At 46.4% G+C, this 27,511-nt stretch overlaps 1 protein-coding gene across 1 annotated transcript in view; it reads right to left on the bottom strand.

Moving 5' to 3' along the window:
* The window catches only part of FANCM (DEAD/DEAH box RNA helicase family protein), a 125,229-nt gene that overhangs the window by 94,690 nt on the left and 3,028 nt on the right, over positions 1-27,511 (bottom strand). The window contains exons 3-4 of the mRNA XM_086782567.1: positions 6,538-6,681; positions 5,873-5,955 (exon numbers count right to left, since the gene is read on the bottom strand). Coding sequence (XP_086638693.1) covers positions 5,873-5,955; positions 6,538-6,681 — 227 coding nt within the window. The remainder of the gene's footprint in view (positions 1-5,872; positions 5,956-6,537; positions 6,682-27,511) is intronic.

Below are 27,511 nucleotides of genomic sequence, written 5' to 3' on the forward strand. Positions count from 1 at the left end.
AGCTCACAACAGATGGTTTTGTGATCAGACCCAGTTATATGGATGTACACTTGTCTCATGCAGTACGATGTGTTATTGGTCAGATTCACACATCCTCACACCAGCTTGAGATTGAGATTGGCCGATATAGAGGTATACCAACTGAGGCCAAGATATGTCGAGTATGCCATGGGGAGCCAGAGACAGAGCTGCATTATATATGCCATTGTACTACATACTATGAGATACGTGGTTGTTTCCACTGTTTATTCAGAGAGGGTTTTGGACCACTTTCCAGAGTCATGGGGTACCAGGACCAGAGGTGTTTGGGATTGTTCTTGCTTGAGCTCCGGAGATATAGAGATAGCCTCCTTAGGCGCACAGAGAGCCAGACTCAGATGCACACATTACAGACTTCTTTAGTCCAGCCATCACTACGCCAGATAGACCACAGCAGCAACAGGACATGGATTCCACCCACACCAGCGGTACACTGATTGATCGTGCGATTGAGCTTGGGTGGTCCAGACGCCCACGACTACGGAGGAGGGCATCCCAGCATAGACGGAGGTTGCAACGACGGATTCGGATTATTCTTGCGAGACATGCGGGAGTCAGGGTGCTGACCACAGAGGATATTGAGGAGATCCACCAGCGTCCGATGCGGCACATATTATGAGATGGAGGCACCTCCATAGTGTACCCCCCCGTCCCACATGATATTGTAGCCCCTCACTGTACTCCACTCACCTCCATAGCGTACCCCCCCCCTCACTATATTCACACCCTATAAGGGTTTCTGTTTACCTTCCAGTTCCAGTTTCATTTTCTAGGTGCCAGTAGTATCATCTTTATTTTTCATTTTCTGGTTTTTTATCCAGACATTGTATCAGATCCACCATGATGTAACTTTTTGGCCTCATAGGTCATTATGGCCTTTGAAGACGTTAATATAACATTTCGTTTCATTTCTCTCTTCTTCTTTTTTTTCGTGAAATGGTGTTTTATATTATATGTAAAAAAATGTACATCAGCCACATGGCTCACACAGAACCTATGGCCCCAAAAACCCCCACAAAAGATCCTCTAAAGGATCATGACCATGCAAACCTGTACACTAATAAGAAAGCCTCCTAGCCAAATAACCATCCAAAATAAAAGCATCAAACATGAGCCAGCCGAGCCGCCGTAGACCATAACGAAATAACATCTACATCCAATAGCTGGGCTGAGAGAAGAGAAGAAAACTGCCAAAGCAGCAAACCACGGATACGTAGAATGTGCCCATGTATTCCAGACAAGGAATCAAAGATGAACCCATTCCGTGTAGTCCAAATATGCCAAAGTCCTGTCCATCTAAGGAAATGGAATATCACAAGGTGACTGTCCGAAGTAATGACTTGAGGACAAATCCCAAATATCCACTGATGAGCCGAAACAGTAGACCTCTCTACTGCCTCCCAAACGCGAGAGACATAAGACCAAATCTGACGGGCCACTGGACAACTCATGAATAGATGCATAACTCTTTCCGTACATGTCGTGCAAGGCCAATGTAATTTTACGAGGGCTGAGCTGATCGCGTGTAGCTAACCCTCCCACCAACATCCTCCAAATGAAAACCTTACCTTGGTAAGGGAGTTTAGACTGCCAACCACGCATAAGAGTTTTCTGCCACCATGATTTAGACTTGTGCAATCCCCACACCTTATTGGCCTTGGCTGAAACCCAATCTTTCTCTGATACGAGCTTATGATAGACCTGGTTAGCTGAAAGTGATACCAAGTCACCAAATTTATATAGTGCCCAATCAAGCCAAGGCTGATCTGCAGATGGCCGAGGTAATGGAGTAAAAGGCTCAACTACATGCATGATGTCAACCCACAGTGCCTGAAATGTCCGAGAAACCTTAAAGTGCTGCCGAATACGACGAAACTAATATGGCCTCTCACGACCAGGTATCATAGCATCTCGGATTCTAACCAAGCCTAACCTGACCATGCGGTTGAGTCGTATGCATGAAGCATCTCTGTCTGGCCAAACAATGACACGTGACTCCACAAATGTTTCCAACTGCAAAGAGTTCAAAAGTAGTCTTTCATGACCAAGATCCCACCGAGCCAATAGTAGAACTTCATGCCAAGAAAGAAGAATATGCAATAAAATGTGAGATGAGCGAATACGGACAGGATGAGCCGCATTCGTCCCACCATGAAGCCTGCACACGTGTCCGTCCATGTGACAATCCCTCCAACTCAATCAAGTCACGAGCCATGAATACCCAAGGCTGCTCCTGCAAACACATATCCTGAAAAAGCGCCCACCTACGCACCACCATATGCAAGCGGACATCCAGTAAAGCAGCCCCACCCATTCTTTTGGGCGTCGTAATGTGATTCCAAGCTATCCATGTTTGACCCATAATATTTCCTTGCCTCTTCCACTAGTTCCTTGCCTCTTCCACAGCATAAACCGAATGGGAGCAACCAAACGGAGAAGAGATTTGTGCGTCCAAGGTAGCAAAGGCAAAAAATAGGAAATCATGCTAAGCATAATAACCTGAGCTACCTTAACCCTCACGTGCATAGGCCACCCTTGAGCTTTCCAATACACAAATTTATCCGAGATCCGAGCAGAAATCCAAGCAAGAAGCGCTTGGGGGTCCACATCCACACCCACCGGATACCCAAGATGACGAACAATGTCTCCTGTATGCACCACACGGCCTTGCCACCCTAATGCCTCAAGATCGAATTCCGTGCATACAATGAGGACTGATTTTGTTGAATTTATTTTCAGCCCAGAAGCCAATGCAAAATTATTCCAAGCTTCCATTGCTCGATCTATATTGGCTTTTTCGGCCCTGAGAAACATAAAAGTGTCATCCGCAAGGGCTTGAGCAACCAATTGCTTGCCATGAGGGAGATGCAAACCAACCACTTCACCATGCGATGCCATAGCATCTAGGCGAGATAACATAGGATGAGTGGCAATGGCAAAGAAAAGAGGGCTAAGAGGACAGCCCTGCCGGAGAGAACAAGTGAGAGAAATACCATCCGAAAGTCCTCCATTGAGCATAATCCGCGTGATAGAGCCATTTCATCTCTCTCTCTCTCTCTCTCTCTCTCTCTCTCTCTGTGCACTTGAGGCATGGCATACTTATGCTAGAGAGCTATATGATGCACCAGGATAACCCCCCACCCCCCCTCCATTGGGAGCTAGACCGGCTAGCAGCACCTTTTTTACTATGCGGATGATACTAGATGCGATAGCCAAGTTACAGAATGGAAAGGCAACAAATCTTTTGACAGAGCATACACCAGTGATACCACTAAAATGTGAAAACTGAGACCTCAAGAAGTGCGTGCATAGAAAATATAGAAAACAAAGAGTTAACACCAGATTGGGTCCCAATTGCCCCCCTAAGTGTGTGCCAAAAGCATCCCGCTTGAGTATTTTTATAGTAGTTTATTCCATCAAAAATAGATTACTTGGCTATTTTCAGCCCAAGCTTGCTGTACAAGCTTTCTTTTCACAAAAATTTGATAATAAAATATTTCAAAAAACTCACTCCCATGATAGATGACGTGGCACTTTGTGGTACTGTTCATGTTCGATGGGTGTTTTTTCTTGAAAGGTTCATGAAAAGCTTAAAGGACTTTGTGAGACAAAGAGGAAGGCCAGAAGCAAGCATGGTGCACTGCCATAAAATAACAATACAAAATAATAATTCAAGTTGTCACAAGGTAGAATCCCCCACCTGCGATACACTCACACTGCTCGTCACCATTTTCACCTTGTATAACCTTTAAATAAATTAATCAAATTAAGGTTCTCCTTGTGTACATATTTACCACTTGTGCCATGTACAACCTTTAAATAATTTTCTTGCTCGGGGTTGGTTCCTACACATATATTACTCGAGCATATATTCTTTCTTAAATATTGAGCATAAAAAATATAATAAATTTCATACTTATAACTGTGGACACATGTAAAGCAAGTGGGCTAGAGGCTAGCTATATTAGACGCCTCTCATTGTATGGTTTACAACACATCAAGATAGAGATTGAGTTGAGTGTGCCTATTCTCTTGCATTAGTGTGCTAATTATCATTACGGATTTTTAATATTATTTTGAGCTTTCTTAAGTATATGTTTATCATGTGATTAGCACGATTAGCATGTTCCAAATTCATGATATGAATTGGGTGCCTGAGCATCCTGGAGCTCTCCGTCCATGAGAGGATGTAGGTTTCTTGAAAGCTCCCAATCACACAAGCTTCTCCTGAGTTAGCACCTTCACTCTCGCTTATGTCTTCTATGCCCAATGTAGTGTGGATCCTATGTTTCTCTCTGGGTGCTAACCTATGAGAAGATTATTGTTTTGGATTAAGGTTCATATCCTTTGAAAGGCCACATAAAAATTCTAAGGTTTGTTTACTCTTTAAATACCAAGAGAAGAAAAACCAACTTAGAGGTGACTATGTGATATCAAAGTGGTGGCTTGGACTTTGAATGTTTTCATGGAGGATCTAGCTCAAGTGGGAGCCTACACTCATGGGGGTAATTACCATGGAAGAATACTTCTAAAATAGAGACAAAACTTATGATGTAGAGTAGAGACAAGTAAAGGCCATTGTTGAGGCATTCAATGTAAGGAGTACTTCTAAAATAGAGATGATATAGAGTAGAGCCAAGTAAAGGCTAGTGTTGAGGCATTCAATGTAAGGAGTATTTTTATAACGAGATAAGTTACCCATTATGTATATTATGTAGTTTTAAGATTAAAATCGACTAAAAAGTGACCTCAACCAATAAAATATTTTCTTGAAGTTTATTGGGTAGCATAATTTTTTGTTTTGTCAACATAGCTTAACCTTTAGAGTATCTCCTCCCCCTACACTCACACGCACACTCTGACACTCACACGCAAGCACTTAAATTTTTTACTTTTTAATAAAGTTTTAGATTAATATCAAAGTGAAATTTTTAATTATAATTCAAATTAAACTCAACGAAAGAGTCTATCATGCAGGCAAGTTCTGATCAAGATAAGCGTGTTTGCGCCTTTACGGAGGAAGACATGGATCTGAGAGAATAACTAGAGGAGAAAGAGTGGAAACTCAACGTGATCGACCGTCGTAAGAAGATGGGTTGTATATGAACGATACGAGCCTACATATTAAAGGGAACCCGAGAGGCTAGAAGGTATCATGGTGGATCTCCTCGCTTGTGGTGGAGGGCGGCGGCTTGCAGTATGATTGTATCGTCCGCACGGTTGTTTTGGCGAGGACGTCTATGCTTTCCTTGACCCATCCGCTTCACTTCTTAAAAAGGTCGCCCATCTTGTCACCTTCCCCATGCAGCCCCGTCCTTCTTCTACCCCCTCCCCCCGCCCTTTGTCTCCTACACCGCCATGATCGGATCCGGTAAGCTTTTGCCATCTCCAAGCATCCGCTCCGTGGCTGCCTTGTTTCGATACACTAATTTTGTTCCTGTACTGCATACATGTATTCCTCTTAAATATACCAATTTTGCCATCTCCAAGCAATTAACGCTCCATAAGCGTGATTACATTTATTTGATGTGCTAAGTAGCTTTATTGCATAAAATGCATCCTTTTTTATTGTATCACTTTGGTCTCATAGGCCCATTGGGTCTTTAGTAGATGCTTCATATATTTTTCTTTCTTTCTCTCTCTCTCTCTCTCTCAACCTTTCAACCTCTACATGATGAAGAAAACACAATGTAACAACACCTGTCTCTCTCTCTCAAAACCTCTCAACCTCTAGATGATGAAGAAAACACAATGTAACAACACCTTGCATACATCAATAGATCACCTTCAAAATATTTGCAGATGACTGCAAGGGTGTTCAAGTGCTATTTACCTGAGGGATCCCCACACTATCATGACATGCTTCTATTTGTTGAAGTACCAAGGGCCGTGAGGGTGCTGTGAATACTATCTTCCCTACACATCACAATATTCAGATCAAGCAGTCATGTCGCTCCAGTAATTCATTTAACATTTGGACTGCTTTGAAAAATTGAGAAGAGGGGGGGGGGGGGGGGGGGGGGGGGAGTTGGGAATAGAGAGAGACAGAGAGAGTGAGAGGTCAGGTCCTTAGCCGCATGGACTCACTGGACACATATCCCTGATTTGCATATGCCCAGGGCTGGTGCCTCGCAGGGATGCTCCCCTCTACTCTAGACTGGTTTCTAGCGGCCGCATATTGCCTATCCTCCACAGGCATCTAGAGGCGGCAAGTTGCCTAGACATTGTAATAATCATGCCAAGCTCCATCGGTGCCTGAGTCATGCATCCGTATGGTCACTAGTACCCTTCTTCCTGTCTATCTTTCTAGCTCTGCAATAGCCTAGAGATGGGACAAGAATGTGAAGAGTGTCTAGCCCTGAGCTTCAGTACAATTTTCATGATCCAGGGTGGTGCTAAATGGATTCTTCATGGTGCTAAATGGATGCTTCTAAAAAGTGAGCCAGAAGCTGTTTGCAATGGCCATTCCAAAAAGACAAGAGCAGGGTCTTTCTTTACCTGTGGGAAACCACCGGAAAAAATTGTACATTACAATTGCTGCAATCAAAGTCTTCCCGAGCCCCGTCGGTAACGAGACTAGTGTATTTGAAAACAGTGCGGTTTGGACAATGGAAAATTGATAGTCTCTCATGGGCACATTAACTGCACACAAGTTCGGAAAAAGACACCAAGTCAGCAGACATCAGCACTACACATTTACAAAACCGTAAACCCAAAGACTAGCGAATTTTGTGTATGTTTATACATACATAAATAAAGATGGATAGATAGATATATGTAAGTATGCACCTGCACATATATATGTGTGTTTAATATGTATGTATGGAAATGTATACATATAGCATATAAACATACATAAATAAAGATGGATAGATAGATATATGTAAGTATGCACCTGCACATATATGTGTGTTTAATATGTATGTATGGAAATGTATACATATATCATATGTGTATGTGTATATACACATACCACACACATACACACATACATACAAATATACACATGCGGTTTGGGCACCATGGCTTGCAGCCTCCACATGGGTACAGCTGGAGAGACCACAGATCTTGATGCTCTCGAGGATGATACGCAGCAAACCATCCGTCCCGCACGACATTGTTCGAGCTGAGTTTGCTGCACCACCTATGGTAGTGGAGGCATTGTTCCAGACGATCTCCTTTATATACAGGATGAGGGAGATGCCCACGGAGAGATTATCCCGCCGAGCTTTTGAGGCACCCAGACAACTGGACACACTGGATCTTGGTATGCACAGATGCTACAGTGGTTCTCACATCATGGGATAGACATGGAGCGGTTGCCACCTTTTCAGTATGATCAGTCTGCTCCACGGGGTTACCTCTCTCTCAATGAAAGGAACAGAGTGATGAGACAGGACATATGGCAGCACTACATACAGGAGACATGGACAGCACCAGAGAGCCCACTACCACCGAAGATGCTGTATTACAGAGACCACTTTATGAGCATCTCAGGGGATGGGTTTATACATCGACCGCGGTACATGGATGTATACATGCCACATAGCTCTCGCGTTGCTATTGGACAGCTACGAGTCTCATCACATCAGCTAGAGATAGAGACTGGGAGAGCGGCACGGGTTCCCAGAGCTGAGCGGATATGCAGATTGTGCCGCGAGGAGGTGGAGACTGAGGATCATTTTGTATGTAGATGTAGAGCCCACCAGGGGGTCAGAGATAGATATGCAGGATTGTTTGAGGAGCACTCTTCACTACATCAGTTGATGGAGGCCTCGGACCAACGACAGCTTGGCAGACTACTGCTAGAGCTTCATAGTTCTCGAGAGAGACTCCTCCAGACACCTGCTCCCACTAGGGGTGGGAGACAGTCCCAGCTCACAGATTTCTTCCAGAGAGCTATGCCAGTGCCAGCTGATGTACCACGTGGGGTGACCGCACAGAGAGCAGAGGAATTGAGAGCCAGGAGGAGACCTAGACAAACTGGACATAGAGCACCCCGACTCCGTCACCAAGAGATAGCAGTTATCCAAATGAGACACCAGATGGAGACACAGGAGAGGCTAGCTCGCTTTCATTCAGACTCAGGGTACATGTTCATGCCATTCACAGCCTCAGCATCGGCGATGTATGATATCTTATATCCCTCAATGGCACTGGATGGAGTTAGACATAGATCTGCATAGCATGCTTGTACTACCCCTTCAGCATATAGAGATCCATCTTGCCTTAGCACTCCATCCGCCTAGAAAGGATTATCAAAGCTTAATCCAACATAGATGCCTTATGTGGGTAGAAGTTGCTGAGCTTCCTGTTTATATGCGCCCTGCTTTACCTTTTCTAGCAGAATCGTTGGGCAAAGTGGTTTGCCCTCCCATGTCTTCTGGAAGTGTCAATAGATTTTGCATCCTTTGGGATACAGGTAAACCAACTCCTTCCTGAGTGGCCTTGGATGTTGAGTTGCCTAGGCTTCAAACACAAGAAGCTTTCTTCAAGCTCAAATGGAGCAATTTTGATGGCTTTTGTTTCTCTTGCAAAAAGTTTGGGCACATGGCATCGGAATGTCCATTGGTTCTTTTACAGTCACCGGTTGCAGCAATGCCACCTTCAGAGGTTGTTCCTGTTGTAGCCGTGCAGCGACAGAAGGGGTAAAATGTGGTGCAGGCCCCTTGGTAGTTTAGGGAATCGAAAGTATAATTATGTAATGCTTTTTTTTATAGTACTTTTCTGCAATTTGTACTGCACCCGAATGTCACACCAGATAAGGGAAAAGTCAAAATTGGCATTGCAAGCACTCCTGTTTACAAAAGGGAAAGAAAAGGGAGACAACAACAGACACCCAAGAAAACTCTCCCTCTTAGACGAAGACCAATAGTGTCTCGCAATTGGACCGAAGGAACCTCCACAGTGGGGAAAACTTCTAGGGTGCGTGATATCTCGGGTAATGTTACAAGTGTGGGCAAAATGTGGGCTGCAGTTGTGAGGGGTAACCCCTTGTTTCCACACACTGTGTCAAATCCCGATGTATCTGTTGGCTCTAGCAATCTTTTACATGCGAGCAATGTTCACGATGATATTCCACTTTATGCATTGCATAGTGATATAAGGAGCCAAGCAGCCGTGCAAGTTGAAGGGTAGCCTGTTTTGTTTACACTTCTTGTACATATGTTGTACCAGTCAAATGCTTTACAAATAATGTGCAAGGCCCCATGGATGCAAATAAAGGGAAGCTTTTTTGGTCCAAAGTAAATACTATGCAGCTACATATAGGAGTTTTCTCTGGTTATCACACCTTTGATGCAAGGAAGCAAGCCTTTTCTGGTACTCTTATCATGGTTAGACATGAACTTCAACCTCATTTGGCATACAATGATTCCAATGGCAGATGGATTGTTGTGCAATGTATGATTGTTGATAAGCTATATGAATTTGCAAGTGTTTATGCCTCACAAACTTCAGTGACCAGGGCTGCATTGTGGCAATCTTTCCAAACATATCCATGGCTATCAAATGCTTTTATGCTGATATTTTGTCTCATCGAGCATAAGGTTAAAACATTAAAAGAGTCGTGCTTGAGCTGGAGCACCCCCTTGAACCTCTTCGTCCCCTACGCTACTACATCTCCTCCTCGTCTGCCATACCTCCCTTTGACTTGCACTCCCTAGTCTTAACCTCACACCCCCCCCCTTCCGCCTGCACACTACCCCCCTCCCCCCCTTCCGTCTTCGCGCCTGCGCCCTTCCCCCCCTCCCCCCACCCTTTCGTTTCCTCTCATAAGCCACTTGCAAGCTAAACGAGAAATCAAGAAAGTCGCACAATGTGCGATGATTTATATCCAGACTGCGCAAACAATGGCTAGTGCTTCCAAGAAGTACCAGGCTCTAGATGAAAAGTTCCAGAAGATTTTTCTTCCGGACAATCTGTGAGAAAACAGTATTTTTCCCAGCCCTAAAAAGGGTATTTTTCTAGGTATTTTATGATTTATTTGGGGTTTTTTGTCTTGGCTGCTGGCCTACACCTTTTAGGCTGACCGACCAGCACCCCCCCCCCTTCAGTATATATAGCCTTGCCTATCTTTCATCATTCATGTACCACTTTATTGTGGTACCATATGGCCACTACCTACGACAGCAGCCCCCTCTGCTCTACAGGCCACCGTGGGACAGCAGCTCTCTCTGCTATCAGCGTTATACATCAACCTATCATCAGGCTTACATCAGTGTTTCACATCAGCATTCCACTTCAGCATACATCAGCGTTTCACTTCAGCATACATCAGCGTTTTACTTCAGCTTACATCAGCACTGACATCAGCATTTATCATCTGCTTTACATGAGGCTTACATCAAGACATCTGTGCTTACATCAGCATTTACATCATGAGATCATCTGTGCTTACATCAGCACATCAGCGTTTTCTCCACAGCTCATGGGACAGCAGCCCCCTCTGCTATACATAGAGCATATCAGCATTTTTGCCTCAGCTCTCACCATCGGACAGCAGCCCACTCTCTGCTACATCGGGACGGCAGCCCACTCTCTGCTTAGCTTCACCATCGACATCACATCAAGTACGCAGCACCCGTGTCCACCAGAGCTTGCACCACTCGGGACGGCAACCCTCTCTGCTCCTTTGCACATCAGGTACGCAGCACCCGTGTCACCAGAGCTTGCACCACTCGGGATGGCAGCCCTCTCTGCTCCTCACCACTCTTCACGTACGCAACACCCTTGTCATCAGAGCCTGCACCATTCAAGTACGCAACACCCGTGTCAACCAGAGCTTACACCACTCGGGACAGCAGCCCTCTCTGCTCTTCAGCACCCTTCAGGTACGCAGCACCCTTGTCATCAGAGCCTACACCCTTCAAGTACGCAACACCCGTGTCACTAGAGCTTGCACCCTTCATGTTTTGCAGCACCCTTGTCATTAGAGCTCGCACCACCACCACCACCACCCGGGACGGCGGCCCTCTCTGCTCTTCACCTACCACCTCGGGTACAGCAGCACCCTTGTCATCAGAGCCTGTATCACCTCATCTTCCGCTGCCACTACCACCTCGGAGTGCCTGTGCTTCCACCGACGCGAACCTTCGACACCGACCACCACTCATGAGTGCTTTGCCTCACATCGACGCGAGCCTTCGTCATCGACTGTGCTTCAACTCCGACAGCATCTCTACTTCTGCACTGGTCTTTCTACTCAGAGTCACCTCACACCTGAGGGCTCTTGTACATATTTGCACTCACCCTTATATATATATTCACTCACATATTCCATGCGGTGTGGTTTTGCTCTGATCTCTCGTACATCTGGTCCTTTCATCCTTTTGCCTTCACATGGTATCAGAACTATCGTAAGCAAAGGGATTGAAGACCTCGAGGGCACACAGCATGGATCGTCTACTCGCACTCCCGGAGGACCAATTTCTCTCACTAGAAGTTGATTCTCCAATCTCTGATCTGGACCACACAAGGAATGGGACTTCTTACTCAGTGGAGAGTCCTGTTCAAGATCTTACTTTGGGAGACAATCTACCCATGTACATCCACTCCACCTTTGCCATCACGATCGCCCTCTCTGACTTTATTAGATTTTGTTTCCAAAGGGGGATACATTCAGCCTTTTTTGTCTGCCGTTTTTACCAAGCGTCCTCTGTGCCATTTTCGCTTAGCGACCTATCTACGTTTTCCGCCAGGCGACCTGTTCTGCCTTTTTCACTTTTGCCATGTGTGCCTTAAGTTCGCATGCGTGCACTGCACTGTTAGGCTTTCGCTTGTTCCTTATGTGGTCACTTGTTTTAGTCTTCGTGCAGCATCACAAGTTTGAGACCTGCTTTTCTAATCAAACGACGTCCTAAAGTGCCGTGAACCTGCGCTGCTGCCCCCGCCTGCCCTCTGTTGCCTTCGCCTGTTTCTTTGTTGCTCCCGCCTGCCTCTACTGCCTTCGCCTGCCCAACTTCTGCCCTTCGCTAGCCTTTCAGTCCCCGCCTGCCCTTCAGTTGCCCCCACTAGCCCCTCTGCTACCCCCCGCCTGCCCCTTTTGCTGCCCCCGCCAACCCCCCTTTTGCTGCCCCGCCTGCCCTTCAGCTGCCCCCGTCAGCCCCTCTGCTGCCCCCCGCTTGCCTTTGCCTACCCCCTTTGCTGCTCCCGCCAGCCTCCCTTTTGCAATCCCGCCTCCCCCTTTGCTGCCCGCCCCCTGCCTTCTTCAGTCCCCGCCTGCCCCTCTGTTGCCCCCGCCTGCCCCTTTGACCTTGGTTCCCCAGCTGCTCCCCACCTTTGCCCCCCTTCCTCTGCTCCCGTTTTCCCAGCAGCTATTTTATCTGGATTCAAGTCGGCCGCCCACTTTTCTTGATTGGTCTTATGGCTTTTTTTGCCGCAGCCAATCTCTTATCACCCCCAGTGGCCGGGAGAATCATCAATTTTTCACAAGATGAGCTCACCTCTCTTCAGCACGACATTGACCTTGAGGTCGAGACTACCCTTGTTGCGAGAGTTTATGGTTCCCACCCCTCTCGTTCACAAGCCCGTGAATGGCTTCTAGCAGCTCTCCCTTCGGAGCTGATTGTGCACTTTCAGGATACTCGTTTACTTGGTCGAGGCTTCTTCCAGGTGGACTTTCATTCTTCAGAAGCTTCTTCTCAGGCTTTGGCTAGCAACCCCTTTCCTCTTGGTCCTAGGAAGATTTTCTTCTTTCAGTACCAGGTGGGCTTTGATCCAATGGTGGAGGATCAGCGCCTTACCCCGGTACTACGGTTCCCTGCTCTTTCTCGGTCCTATTGGAAGCTTTTAGCTTCCATAGGGGCATCCTTTGGCCAGGTTCTAGAGGTACCAATCCTCACGAGCTCTCTTGCCTCAGCTTCCGTAGCCGTTACCGCCACTCTTGATGGTGTACCCCGGGTCCTTGTGCTTGTTCCTGATCCATCGATTACTGATGATCATGTTATGCTTCAGAGACCTGACGGATCTCATTTCTGCCAGAGGATGGAGATTGCACGCAGACCTATCCAGTGTCGGATTTGTCGTCGAACGGGTCACATTGCTAGAGATTGTCCCAGATCGAGGGGCCATGCTAGGAGGCGACGTGGTCTTGCCCATCAGAGGCCTTCTACAGATGCCGAGACTCCAGGTGCTCCTTTGCCACAACAGACCACACAGCGTTGGATTGTGGTTAGGGATGGCACGCACCCTCGGACCCCCGTACCTGCCCGTTCACCCACACCCCCTGTGGAGCACCCTAACCCCTATGCAGCTCTTGCCTCACAGGATGTTGATCCTTTTTTGGAGGATGAGGCCTTGCAGGCACATGATTTGGATCCCTCACAAGAGGATGCTGCATTACAGTTACAGGATGATTGCACCCTTGAGGATGATGTTGCACATTCGCATTGTCATGGTACTTCTCCAATTCTGAGGACTAGCCCTGGCTTTTCCCTGGAGTGGGAGAGAGAGGTAAGGTTTACATCGTCAGATTTTCCCTCCCTTACCTATGCGAGACGTACTTCCACCTCTAAAGGGGGTCCTTCGTCGACCACGAGATCTGGTCGTTCCTACTCTGAGTCTTTATGAGGATCATCTCTTGGAACATTCAAGGTCTTGGGGGTTTTTTTCCGCATCGACGAAAACAAATTGTAAAAACCCAGCTTCATTGTGCAGTCACAGGTGGACCTATGGATATATTGCTCTTGCAAGAGCATAAACTGGATGCTAGTCAGTGTGGGAGATCAAGCAAGCTTCTCTCGGGACACACCTTTTGGTCATCGGCTGTTGGTACCAAGGGTGGTGTTTGTATCTCTGTTTCAGCTTTGATCTTGCCTTGCATCATTGGACATGGTGTCATTTTGCCTGCGAGAGCGCAGTGGATCCTTCTTATGCACGGTACTACACGCATTGGTACTCTCAACCTCTATGCTCCTAACCATAGAGGTGAGAGGATTGCCTTTTGGAAATCTCTCACTACATTTGCCGACCATTGGATTATTGGTGGGGATTTTAACATGATTGAGATGCCAACAGATAAAAGAGGTGGACATGAGGGCTTGGTGCATCCTCTTGAAAGAGCGTCTTGGGAGAGGTTTATACACTCCATTCATGGTAGAGATTGTTGGCATGAGGATGACATTTTGAGGAGTCCATCCACTCTTCTTTATTCATGGTCTAACAAGAGAAGAGATGTAGGATGTATCTATGCACGGTTAGACAGATTTTATGTGGATGATTGGGTGCTTGACAAAGGTGGACATACTGTGATTGCCCAGGCACCTCCAAATCGGATCATTGCCCAGTGGTTTTATGTATTAGAGATCCGAATTGCCATGGATCAGATGTACGCATCCCTGATCATTTGTTTTCAGATGCAGAACTATCGTGTCGTATGCTTGATATTTGGAGATCTCGACTTCTTACAGGCCTCTAAAAGTCTGGCCTCTGCTCTCTATGATATTAGTGACTTTTTATCACACATGTGCCCTGTCTAAGAGGCAAGAGGCCTTGGACTTAGAAAGGGCTATTAGACGTAGATTGGCTACCTTGCAGAAAGAGCACGAGAAACATCCTCATGCTCAATGGGTTGCAGATTCTTTATGTACTGTTAGAGCAGAACTTCATCACTCTCTTGAGCAGCGCACGGAGTACCGTTTCCATGCCCAGGAATCCTTTTGGACACAGATGGGTGGCAGATGTAACAAACATTTCTTTGCTTCTCACGGCCCATCTCATGCCAGAGATAGTGTCAGGCAGTTTGCAGGATTCACATGGCACTCTTCACTCAGATCCTCTTATGGTTAGACAGATTGCCACCGATTTCTATTGCCAGCTTCTTAGTGCTGAGCCCCATTCTGATCTGAGACATAGGGCACAGAGGAAGGTTTGGAATGCATTGCCACATTTGATCACCGAGGAGATGTGTGCCGCTTTAGATGCCCCTTTTTCTATGCAGGAGTTCAGTCATGCTCTTCATGCCTTACTTCATGGTAAGTGTCCAGGGGAGGATGGCCTCTCCCTTGTTTTTTTCACTACTTTTTGGGATGAGATTGGGGCTGAGATAACATCGGCTTTGCAAGAGATGTGGGACACTGGTTCTATGCCTTCTTCTCTCATTGAGGGGCTTATTTATCTTATTCCTAAGAGCGGGGATAAGACATTGATTGGCCAGTGGAGACCTATCACCTTACTTGGGACTGCCTATAAGATTCTTGCTAAGGCAGTGAGCATCAGGTTGCAGCCAATTTTGCAGGATGTTATTCATGATACCCAGAATGGATTCTTACACGGCAGGAGCATCTTCGATAACATTTTCTCGTTTTGGGAGGCCGTCGAATGGGCTAAAGCGAGCAATCAACCCTTAGCCATTCTGCTCTTGGATTTTGAGAAGGCCTGTGATAGAGTGGATTGGGACTTCCTTGAGGGTACTCTTAGTCATATGGGCTTCTCTCAGAGATGGATCAAGGGAGTTTCATGCATGTATCGTGATGCCCACAGTAGAGTTCTTGCTTGCGGTGATAGAGGAGAGCGGTTTCAGATTTCTCGCTCAGTACAACAGGGCTGCCCATTAGCCCCTTTATTATATATCATAGTTGCAGAGGCCATGAGCATCTTTCTCCGCTCCACTGCTGGTATTTCAGGATTGAGATTGCCTCTTCGTAGTCATGAGGAGTTGGTTGACTCTGAGTTAGCTGATCACACAGCCCTGTTTTTGGAGGCTTCACATATATGCTTATGTTCCTTCCGGGTAGCACTAGAGGAGTTCTGTTTGGCAGCAAGGGCACTCATTAATTGGCACAAATCTGTTGGTTTTTGGGCTAGTGATTCACCGAGAGTTGATTGGGGTGCAGAGCTTGGTTTTACTTGGATCAGCAGAGGATGCACTGCTAGATATTTGGGATGCCAAGTTGGGATTGATATTTCTCCTGCACAGCAGTTTGCTTCGGTACTTATGAGTATCCGGAAGAAGCTCCTCCATTGGAGCTCCAGGAGACTAGATTTAGCCTCCGGAGCTTTGGTGGCTGATCAGGTTTTGCTTGCCTCTGCTTGGTTTATTGCCTCTTGTTGGTGCTTCTCTCGTGCGTGCATTGGCCAATTGCGGAGATTGACCCACAATTTTCTCTGGTCAGGCTTGGATGGCACCTCAGACACTCGTGCCAGGGTAGCTTGGCTCACAGTTATTCAGCCCAAAAGAGAGGGGGGCTTGAATATTATCGATCCGGATGTTCAGTGCAAGGCGTTGCTTTGCAAACTTGTGGTCAGAGGTTTCCTACCATGCACTGAGCCTTGGAAGGATTTTTTCTTGTCTCAGATTTCCAGGGTCGGGAGAGACTGGATGCCCAACACACGTTTTTTGTTCACAGAGGCTGATATTAGGGCATCATCTTCCCCTCTTATTGCAGCCATTGTCAGAGCATGGAGAAGCATGAGATATTTTTTGCGACAAAGGCTTCCTAGGTCTTTGGATGAGGCTGACCGACAACCTATTATGTGGAACGAGTTCATTAGGGATGAGGCTGGTCGGCCACTTGGTGCATCTCGTTATATGCAATGGTCAGGAGGATGGGAGGGATGCGCATACACAGTTCTTGCTTGGAAGACCTTTAAGAGTCTTTCGGAGGATCTGAGAGTTACATCCACTCAACATCTTAGGGGCTCTCGCATTCGTATTGATCAAATTGATGCAGCTATTTCGCATGAGTGGCTTTCTGGGATCTTTCACAGAGACTATCATCCGAGTTGGCTGGGAGTTTTTTCGAGGATAGGCATACCTCTGCAGGTCATTGCTCTGCCAGGCCAGGAGGATATAAATTTCCTCATTTATTCTATCATGCCTGGTGGGAGATTGAGGAGATGTAGTATGGAGGAGATTATACCAAATACTAGGCTTAGTCCAGCGAGGATTGTTGGTCGCTCGGGGAAGCACTGGTTCATTGACCCTTCTCCTTATAGTGACTCATGGCTCTTGGTGTTTGTGGTTATATGGTGGCAGTCCTATCAGATATCTTCAGTGGGATCCAGGAGAGTGGGAGTGGATTGATGCCTTCAATCCTTTGAAAAACCTTCCTTTTTTCAGTTTCACTGTTCGGAATGCCAAGCTTCTCCTCACTCGACAGATGCATAGGATCCCTACTCTCAGGCCTCATTGGGAGAGCTATGATATTTCTCCAGTGATAGAGCACAGATATTGGCATAGACTTTGGCACTCATACAGAAGGAGCCAGATCTCTCATTTCTTTTGGTTATTCTTACATGGTGGTCTCCCCACCAATCAGTGGAGATCAGTTTTCGGTGTAGCACCTTCCTGTCCTAGATGTATGGCAAATTCTAAGTCCGTACAACATTGTCTATGGAGATGCAGCATTGCATAGCATATTTGGGGTCTTGTAGCCCAACTTATGGGCAAATTGAGTGGCCGAGCCATGCATGTGACTTGGGGGGCAGTTGCTTGGCTCTCCTAGTTTGGTCCGCAACTTTTTTATGAGGGCAGTGGTACAGATTCTGTTTTTTTCATTAGTAGAGATATTGCCCAGCATGGTTTATTGCAGGATGTTCCTCACTCTGATTATACACCCCCTAGACAGAGGATTGACACCAGTTGGGAGATTATTGCCAGTATTACAGCATGGCAGATCTAGAGAGCTAGATGCACGGAGGCTATTGAGGGTGTCCAGATTTTTGGGTCTCAGTGCATTAGCACTATATGGGGTGATATCATCCACACTCTTATGGCTACTTGGGCTCGCATTTAGGGGCCCTCTCGTTCTGCACAAGCAAAGCGTGTGATATTTATGCGGGAATGGGATCATGGCATCTTCTTTTCCTCTAGTAGTCCTACATGGCATCATGATGCTCCTCAGTGGTTGAAATCACCATACATATTGGGGTGATTCTATTCTCTTCCGGCTTATACATATTGGGGTGATTCTATTCTCTTCCGGCTTATAGCTGTAATTGTTGTATGTTTTTCTCATACTTAATAGAAGTTTCTTTCCGGAGAAAAAAAAAAGGAGGGGGGGGGGGGGGGGGGGGGGAGATACATTCCCTATGCCATTGTCTCTATGTGGGACCCTGGCATCCATTTTTTTCTCTCATCTTCTCTCATGGTCCCCTTTTTGGCCTGAGAGGGGGTGTGAGAAAACAGTATTTTTCCCAGCCCTAAAAAGGGTATTTTTCTAGGTATTTTATGGTTTATTTGGGGTTTTTTGTCTTGGCTGCTGGCCTACACCTTTTAGGCTGACCAACCAGCACCAGCCTTGCCTATCTTTCATCATTCATGTACCACTTCATTGTTATATCCGGTCCCATATGGCCACTACCCGGGACAGCAACCCCCTCTGCTACAGGCCACTGTGGGACAGCAGCCCTCTCTGCTATCAGCGTTTTACATCTGCCTATCATCAGGCTTACATCAGCGTTTCACATCAGCATACATCAGCGTTTTACTTCAGCAGTCATCAGTGTTTTACATCAGCTAACATCTGCGCTTACATCAGGCTTACATCAGCACTTATCATCTGCCTTACATCAGGACATCTGTGCTTACATCAGCGCTTACACCTGTGCCTACATCAGCGTTTACATCATGAGATCATCTGTGCTTACATCAGCACATCAGGGTTTCCTCCAGAGTTCACAGTTCATGGGACAGCAGCCCCCTCTGCTATACATAGAGTATATCAGCGTTTTTGCCTCAGCTCTCACCATTGGGACAGCAGCCCACTCTCTGCTACATCGGGATGGCAGCCCACTCTCTGCTTAGCTTCACCATCGACATCACATCGGGTAGCGGGCGACGGGTACACAACACCCGTGTCACCAGAGCTTGCACCACTCGGGACGGCAGCCCTCTCTGCTCCTTTTCACATCAAGTACGCAACACCCGTGTCACCAGAGCTTGCACCACTCGGGACGGCAACCCTCTCTGCTCCTCACCACCCTTCAGGTACGCAGCACCCTTGTCATCAAAGCCTGCACCATTCAGGTACGCAGCACCCATGTCACCAGAGCTTGCACCACTCGGGACGGCAGCCCTCTCTGCTCTTCAGCACCCTTCAGGTACGCAACACCTTTGTCATCAAAGCCTGCACCCTTCAGGTACGCAGCACCCGTGTCACCAGAGCTTGCACCCTTCAAGCCTTGCAGCACCCTTGTCATCAAAGCTCGCACCACCAGCACCACCACTCCGGACAGCGGCCCTCTCTGCTCTTCATCTACCACCTCAAGTATAGCAACACCCTTGTCATCAAAGCATGCATCACCTCATCTTCCGCTACCACTACCACCTCGGAGTGCCTCTGCTTCCACTGAAGCAAGCCTTTGACACCGACCACCACTCAGAGTGCTTTGCCTCACATCGACGCGAGCCTTCGTCATTGACCATGCTTCAACTCCGACATCATCTCTGCTTCTACATTGGTCTTTCTACTTAGAGTCACCTTACACCTGAGGGCTCTTGTACATATTTGCACTCACCCTTATATATATATATATATATATATATATATATATATATATATATATATATATATATATATATATATATATATATATATATATATATATATATATATATATGTTCACTCACATATTTCATGCTATGTGGTTATGCTCTGATCTCTAGTACATCTACTAGAGATCAGAGCATAACCACATAGCATGAAATATGTGAGTGAACATATATATATATATATATATATATATATATATATATATATAACCACATAGCATGAAATATGTGAGTGAACATATATATATATATATATATATATATATAACCACATAGCATGAAATATGTGAGTGAACATATATATATATATATATATATATATATATATATATATATATATATATATATATATATATATATATATATATATATATATGTTCACTCACATATTTCATGCTATGTGGTTATGCTCTGACATCTGGTCCTTTCGTCCTTTTGCCCTCACACAATCTCCCTCCCCAGCTCCCCCCGTCTAGACCGGAGGACCACAAGATAAACCTCCTCCCCGGCTCGCATTCCTCGAGCAAGTTTCCATACCACCTGTCCAAGGCAATGGAATCGGAGTTGGACCGCCAACTCCCAAAACTCTTGCAATTTGCCTTCATACGTCCTAGTGTGTCGCCATTTGCAGCCCCGATCCTGTTCGTCAGGAGGAGAGATGGGTCTTTCCGATTGTTCGATTATCGTGGACTCAATACGCTGACTCTCAAGAGTAAGTTCCCGATGCCTCGAATAGATTACATTCTCAAGAGGCTTAATGGGACCAAGGTGTTCTCGAAACTAGGTTTGAAAAGTGGGTACCACCAAGTTAGGATTGTTGAGGGGGACATCCCCAAGACAGCCTTTCATACGAAACGGGCTCACTATGAATTTGTGGTCAGCCTTTTGGCTTGACGAATGCCCCAGCCACATTCAACAGCATGATGATGCGGATCTTCAGGGACTTAATTGGAAAGTATGTGTCCGTATTTTTGGACGACATACTGGTATTTTCAGCTACGGTTAAGCAATATGACATTGATGTGGAGAAAGTCTTGAAGTTGCTAGAAAGCAAAGAGCTCTACGTCAATGAGAAGACGTCGGAATTTTAGGTACATAATCAATGCTAAGGACATCCGACTTAATCCGGCCAAGGTGGCTGAGATTGTCAATTGGGAGATACCACAGACCGCATACGACACATCAAATCCTTTGTGGGTATATGCCAGGCATACTCCACCCACATAGACAGATTCTGTGACCTCTTCGCGAATATCACCGATTCGCTAAAGGGTGTCAAGACTAGAAGGCAACGAATCCTAATGACTCCACGCGCGTTGGAGGCATTCAAGAACCTCAAGGTGGCTTTCTTAGAAGCACCTTGTCTAGCACTTACCTCGTGGGACAAGCCGTTCCAAGTAATCACCGATGCGAGTAACATCACGTTTGGAGCTAGGTTACAACAGAATGGCCATCCAGTAGCTTACATGTCCCATAAGTTACTGTAGAAAATATGAAAGCTAGAGCAGACTAGAAATGAAACAAGAACAAAATGAAAGACAAAGAGTTACCTTGAGATGAGTGTAGACAAGACACAAGATTGATGCTTTCATTGATGTGACACCCACAATATATAGGTAAGAAGTACAAGATAGAGTAGAGTGACTTATGGGACAATTATAGAGGTGCCACGTGGCATACACTGAGATGACCAAGACTAAAAGTACTCCTAGTGAGCACTTATTTCCAACACCCTCCTTAAGTGGACACTAGGAGAAAGACAGAAAGACAAGACTAGAAGATAGACATAAAGACCTATAGACTGAGAGACAAGACAAGACAGACAAAGATCCTGAGACACCCCTCCTCAAGTGATATCCTCATATGGGTCCACAAGGACAGGGACAAGATGGATCTAAAACAAGACACAGTCAGATTGATAGACAAATAGACAGACAGACAAGACTAGATAGACAGAAGATGACTGTAGACAAACAGATGGACCTTGAAGACATCCCCTCCTCAAGGGCAATCTCTGCCTCTCGAGTAGGGACAAGAGAGAGGTCCTAAAGCAGAATGAGTAAGACATAGAACCCCTTGACCTACATCATCGGTGGTCAAAGTGGTAGACAAGAAAGATGAAGTAATCAGAAAGCCCACTCCTCATCATAGGAATGAACAGCAAGATCTGCTGATGTAGATGCTGCAGCAACATGGGCTGAGGTAGATGCAGGGGCTGATGTAGAGGTTTTAGAATAGCAGTCCTTCTCCCGGTGATTATCACGGCCACAAATGGTGCATGGATGGGCTTTGAAGTAGTCCTTCTCCATATGATTAGTTTTTCCACAATGGGTGCAAGGCTTTCTTACCTTAGAACTTCCTTTCTTTGCTAAAAATGCAGTGTCAGTTTTTTGTTGTTGAGTTCTTTCCTCTTCTTGGAGAGCATTGATGATACCTTCAAGAGTAGGATTATTGTGATACTTGAAGGTAGTGACAAGAGTAGCATAGGTGTCAGGTAAGCTTTTGAGAAGCACAGCAATAGCAATATCTTCGGAGATGGGAGACTTCACTGATGCAAGCTGAACCATAAGACTGCGAAAATAATTGACATGAGAGGCTATAGTAGCTCCCTCCTGCATATATAGATCAAAGAATGAGATCATAAGTGCAATCTTAGAGTTTTTAGAGCGGGGTCCAAAAAGGGTATCCAAAGTGATCCATGCTCGAGAAGCAGACTGTATGTCGGAGATGTGATGAATGTAATCATCTCTAAGACCGAGCAAGATGATAGCATAGGCTTTGTCATTCTCGGCAGTGGGAGCATAAGTGATAACTTGCTCAATGTCGGAATCTTCGGGAGCAGCATGGTGAACAACATCCCAAAGACTTTCTTTCATAAGATGGCACTTGATTTTGATTTGCCAAGTATGAAAGTTGGACCCATTGAATTTGTCGATAGGCATGAGAGAATGAGTAGAAGAGGCCATGTGGGAAGGTCTTACCTCTTGCTAAAATGCAAGGGCGGTGTCTATTCCCTTACAAGATTGCAGAAATGAATGAAAGAAGAGATCCAAACTGTTTTTAGAAGCCGGCTCTCTCACCACTTGTCAAGGCCATAGCATGTGACAGCCCATCGAAGCATGAGGAACTAGCAGTTTGCAGATATGAGGATAAGAAAAGGACTGACCAGAAAACTAAAGGATACAATGCACAGTACCTTGTAGACTCTTCAAGAGGAAACAATGGCAGAACTGAATGCAGCAAATAGCTCGTTAACAGGAGGAAAGTCGATCTGCAGCTGCTTCTAGATGATGCGCACCCTTGAGTTGATGAAGAAGGCAGCCAAAGCAGCAACAGTACAGTGGGCTGTAGCAGTTCCAAAAGAGAGAACAGTAGAGCTGTATGAGCCTGAACACGGCGGACAGCAAGTTCAGGCCGGCGGGTTGCTACAGCAGCAGGTCGAGTTATGTCCCAATGCTGTGAATCTGGCGAGGGCAGCACGTGCAGCTATAAGAGGCGACGTTGGACAACAAATGAAAGTCAACGCTACACAACAAGTGTAGCTCAACGCTGGATAGCATGTGCAGGTCTACGCAGGGCAACAGATGCAGCTAGGCGGCGGCCTGAAGATATGGCGGGCAACACATGGGCTGCGCTGAATTGAGTGGGACAGCTTGGAGAGAATGGCGAAAGCTCATAGGAAAAACAGGGAAACCCTAAAACCATGGCTTTGATACCATGTAGAAAATATGAAAGCTAGAGCAGACTAGAAATGAAACAAGAACAAAATGAAAGACAAAGAGTTACCTTGAGATGAGTGTAGACAAGACACAAGATTGATGCTTTCATTGATGTGACACCCACAATATATAGGTGAGAAGTACAAGATAGAGTAGAGTGACTTATGGGACAATTATAGAGGTGCCACGTGGCATACACTGAGATGACCAAGACTAAAAGTACTCCTAGTGAGCACTTATTTCCAACAGTTACTGGCCACAAAAAGGTCTTATTCCATTCCTAGTCGCACACGAGAATTTCACCCAGCTACACACACACCATACTAACCACCCATACTAACCACACACACACACCCAAGTACCACAAGGGGTACCACCCCTCCAAATATTATATATATGTATGTATGTATGTAATTACATTTATATGTGTGTGTGCATGCGTGCGCATGTAATGTGTGTGTGTGTGTGTGCGCGCGCGCGCATACATACATATGTGTGTATGTGAACATACATTGTACGCAACATGTGGCTACAACTCATGATGTACAAGCAAAGCAACACCTGAGAAAGCATAAGAACCAGCAAAGAAAATCCGAAACCCAGCAAAATATCCTTCACAGCCCGCCAAGGAGTGTTGATTGTGCTCCTGCAAACACACTATATGTAGCTTACTGCTATTAATGCAGTCCCACACTAGCCTCCATTTATTTACATGGCATAGGCCCTGAACATTGTACGTAATGCGGTATATACATATATATGTTCAATGTATGCTTAATGGGGAGATTTATGAGTTTGCCTCAGTTTATGCCTCGCAAACTTCTGCTACGCAAGCTAAAATGTGGCACCGTTTGACAACATACCCTTGGATGGGACATGTTTTTCTTTGCGGGGATTTTAATAATGCACCTAATCCAGGGGACAATAGTACACATCGGTCTCATATGCTCTTAAGGGAACGTCACGCTTAGGTTTGTATGCTTGATTCCTTGCACACTTGTGATTTATGGCTACATCTTGTGCCAGGTCGCGCTGGCTGTACTTTCCATCACAATGCTCTCACTAGCTATTGGGCTCGATTGGACCGATGATACATGTTGAATGCAATGCAGTTTGATGCTTTTACCTACGCAATGAGTTGGATTTCTCGATGCGCTTGTCAGATCATTTCCCGGTCTGTATGACGTTGCATTTTGGTCTCCCACCGCACAGGATGTGCCACTGCCTTGCAAGAGGCTCTTGCTAGTTAATAATAGTTATCTCAAACATCAGTGCTTCCAGTTCATGGTCAATGGACTCATTGATCGCCTTGTTTTGCATGTTTCTGTCGATGCCTACAGGGCATGGGATCGTTTTTCCATGGGCATGGAGGATGGTATCCGAGACTATGGCAAATGCTATATGGGAGGCTTACGAACTCGGGTGGCCAATGCTAAGTCTCAACTACAGTAGCTTACAAATCTCAGCCAGCAACGTGTCCTTTTTGCTGCTAAGCAATCCTGCCTTAAATCTGCACATCATTGCTTGGCTGACAATGATCAATGTAAACTCCACAAATGGCAAGTCCGTTCTCGTCATAAAGCATTGCAAGATAAGGGCTGCTCCTCTAAGGCTTTTTTCAAAAACCTCCACACTTCCCGACGTATGCATTCCCTTCATAGGGGGCAACGGCATGATGGGACTTGGATTGACAATAAGTAGTAGCTTGATGGTGTTGTCCAACAATATTTTGCTGATTTGCTTGCTACTCCTCGACCCTCCACCTCAGACAAATTTGCAACACATGATGTGATCTTATGCCAAGTGCATCCTATTCTCTCTGCGGATGAGGCAAATTTGTTAGAGATGCCATTTACTGATGAGGAGTTGATAGCTGCCTTGGCCCGATTGGGTTGCTCGAAATCCCCAAGATGAGATGGGCATACAGTCGAGTTCTTTGCTAAGTTTTGGGATGATTTGAGCCTTGTTTTATTGCGCATGATTAATGATGCCTGGCTTTCTAGTGTGATGCCTCTCTCATGGAAAAAGGGTGTGCTGCGTTTGCTCCCTAAAAAACCGTTGTGTGAACTATCGGATTGGCGTCCGATTACTCTGATGCCAGTGGTTTATAAGTTGGTTTCTAAGATGCTGGTTCTCCGACTGTCCCACATTTTGTATGCTGGTTTGCACCCTACCCAATATGGTTTTTTGCCCCGCCGGCAGATTCTTGATAATATTGCTAATACTTACATTGGGATAGAGTATGCCAAATACACTAGTCAAGATGCTCTCATCATGCAAGCAAACATTGAGAAAGCTTTTGATACCGTTCGATGGGATTTCATTGCAGCTGTTCTCGCCTAGTTGGGCTTCGGTCCTTGCATGCAGCATGTAGTGCATTGGCTCTATGCGGATGGCTCTGCCCGTTGTCTATTGACTGATGCTCTCTCTTCCTCCTGGACATTGGGCCGCTCCATCCGGCAAGGTTATCCTCTCAATGCCTTGCTATATGCTATCGCCACGTTATTGCTATACATGGATGCTTTGGTTTCGGAGCAGTGCTTACATGGCATTGCTATTCCTGGGGGGGACGCCTTTTGTTAGCCAAGCTTACGTTGATGACTCCTCCTTCTTGTGCAATTCTCCGTAAGATCTTCAACAGCTTATGCAAGCCCTTGATCTGTATGGTTTGGCGGCAGGGTTAAAAGTTAACTTTGCAAAATCAAAACTCCTACCTTTGCATGAGCGTGACCGGCATCGTTTCTTGTGGCCGGGCCTCTTGCTCCCTCCTAATCATGTGGTGCGGCATTTGGGGTACCCCATTGGTTGGCACTCACACGAGAGACAGTGGGTGCTTCAAAAGCTTTACCATAAGCTGGACTACTAGAAACTTTCCACTTGGCCACTTCAAGTTCGCCTTCGGATTGTCCGGTCCATCATTATGGCTTATGTGCAATTTCATCTGCCGCTCATTCCTTTGTCCTCTTCAGACATTCAGCAGTTTATGTCCAAAGCGATAGAATGTCTTTGGCGTACCAAAACTGACCGTAAGGCGGTGCGTCTTCTCAAATGCAGTTATGTATGTCTCAGGCGTTCTTCTGAGTGGTCTTTTTGGCTTGTGTACATACGTGTGCATGCTGTGAATGAAAATTTGCCGTGGAATGCCTTGCCGGATGCTCTGGGTGGATGCTTTTGGTTTTGGGCTGGTTGCAGGCCTGTCCGGTGAGAGGTTTGTTGGGGTGACTTTAGCTGCTTGATGGCCGTCTCGGTGTGTATGTCCCCAAAGAAAAGAGCGGGCATTAAGTTGCATCTCGAAGGGTGTGAAAGTATTTGGGGTGGCCATCTTAGGCAAAATAAAAATATATATATATAATATTAAATGGCCAAAAAAGCAAGGTAAGCGTGGAGCTTTATTACGCTGCCAGCGCATCTTCTGAGAAGTTGTAGAAGCTGGCGGATTGTGGCGAGTCGGGCAGCAGTCTGCTGAAGGAAAGCGGAGGTCGCCTTGTTGTTACGGGGGCTCAGAGGCGCAGCTCTGCAAGCCAAGCCAAGGGAAGAGGTGAGCGCAGCCGGTTGTAGGGCCGTCGTCTGGTAAGCTGCAGCAGAGGCTGGTGGGGCCCCCGTGTGAAGAGGTGAGCGAGGCTGGGGGGTTCCCAGGCGCAACTACAGGATAGCAAAGGAAGGAACAGCAAGCAGAATCGCCTTGGGGTGACGTGTGGCTGGTGTAGAGGCCAACGGGGAGCCTCCGAAGAAGCCGACAAGTGCTGGCGACTGGAGTTGCAGACATGGAGGCTCTCAGGCGCAACCGTGTCTGAGCGTGGAGAGTAGAGGCGTGGAGCGCAGCTACTGGCTGGCGGGGCTATGCATCCTAACTGCAGACATAGAGCGTCGAAGGCTGTGGCTGGCGTCGAAGGCTACAAAAGGTGGGCCGCCTTGTGAGAGGACAGGCTGTGACCAGTGGAGCTCAGTGGGGGGCTTTCAGGTGTGTGCAGCTACGAGCTAGAGCTGCAAGGATTCGAGAGACGGAAGCTGGCAAAGTGTGAAGGCGCCAAAGAGATGCTGGCGCAGCTGGTGTTAAAGCGTGGGCTTGTGAAGTGAAGAGCAGAAAAGCTGCAGGTGAAAGGCTGGCTGGTGTGGGCTGCAGGGTGCCGAGTGAAGCCGAGAAGAGAAGGACAGGTTTTGCTGCTTGGTGGTGGGCCGGTAGTAGCAGGGCAGATAAGCTGCTTGGGCTTGTTGTGAGGCTAGCAGAGGATCAGCACAGAGAGAGAGAGAGAGAGAGAGA

This window comes from Cibotium barometz, chromosome 44 (assembly GCF_041138505.1).
Source record: "Cibotium barometz isolate CiBa-2024 chromosome 44, ASM4113850v1, whole genome shotgun sequence".
In the NCBI taxonomy this organism is placed as follows: domain Eukaryota; kingdom Viridiplantae; phylum Streptophyta; class Polypodiopsida; order Cyatheales; family Cibotiaceae; genus Cibotium; species Cibotium barometz.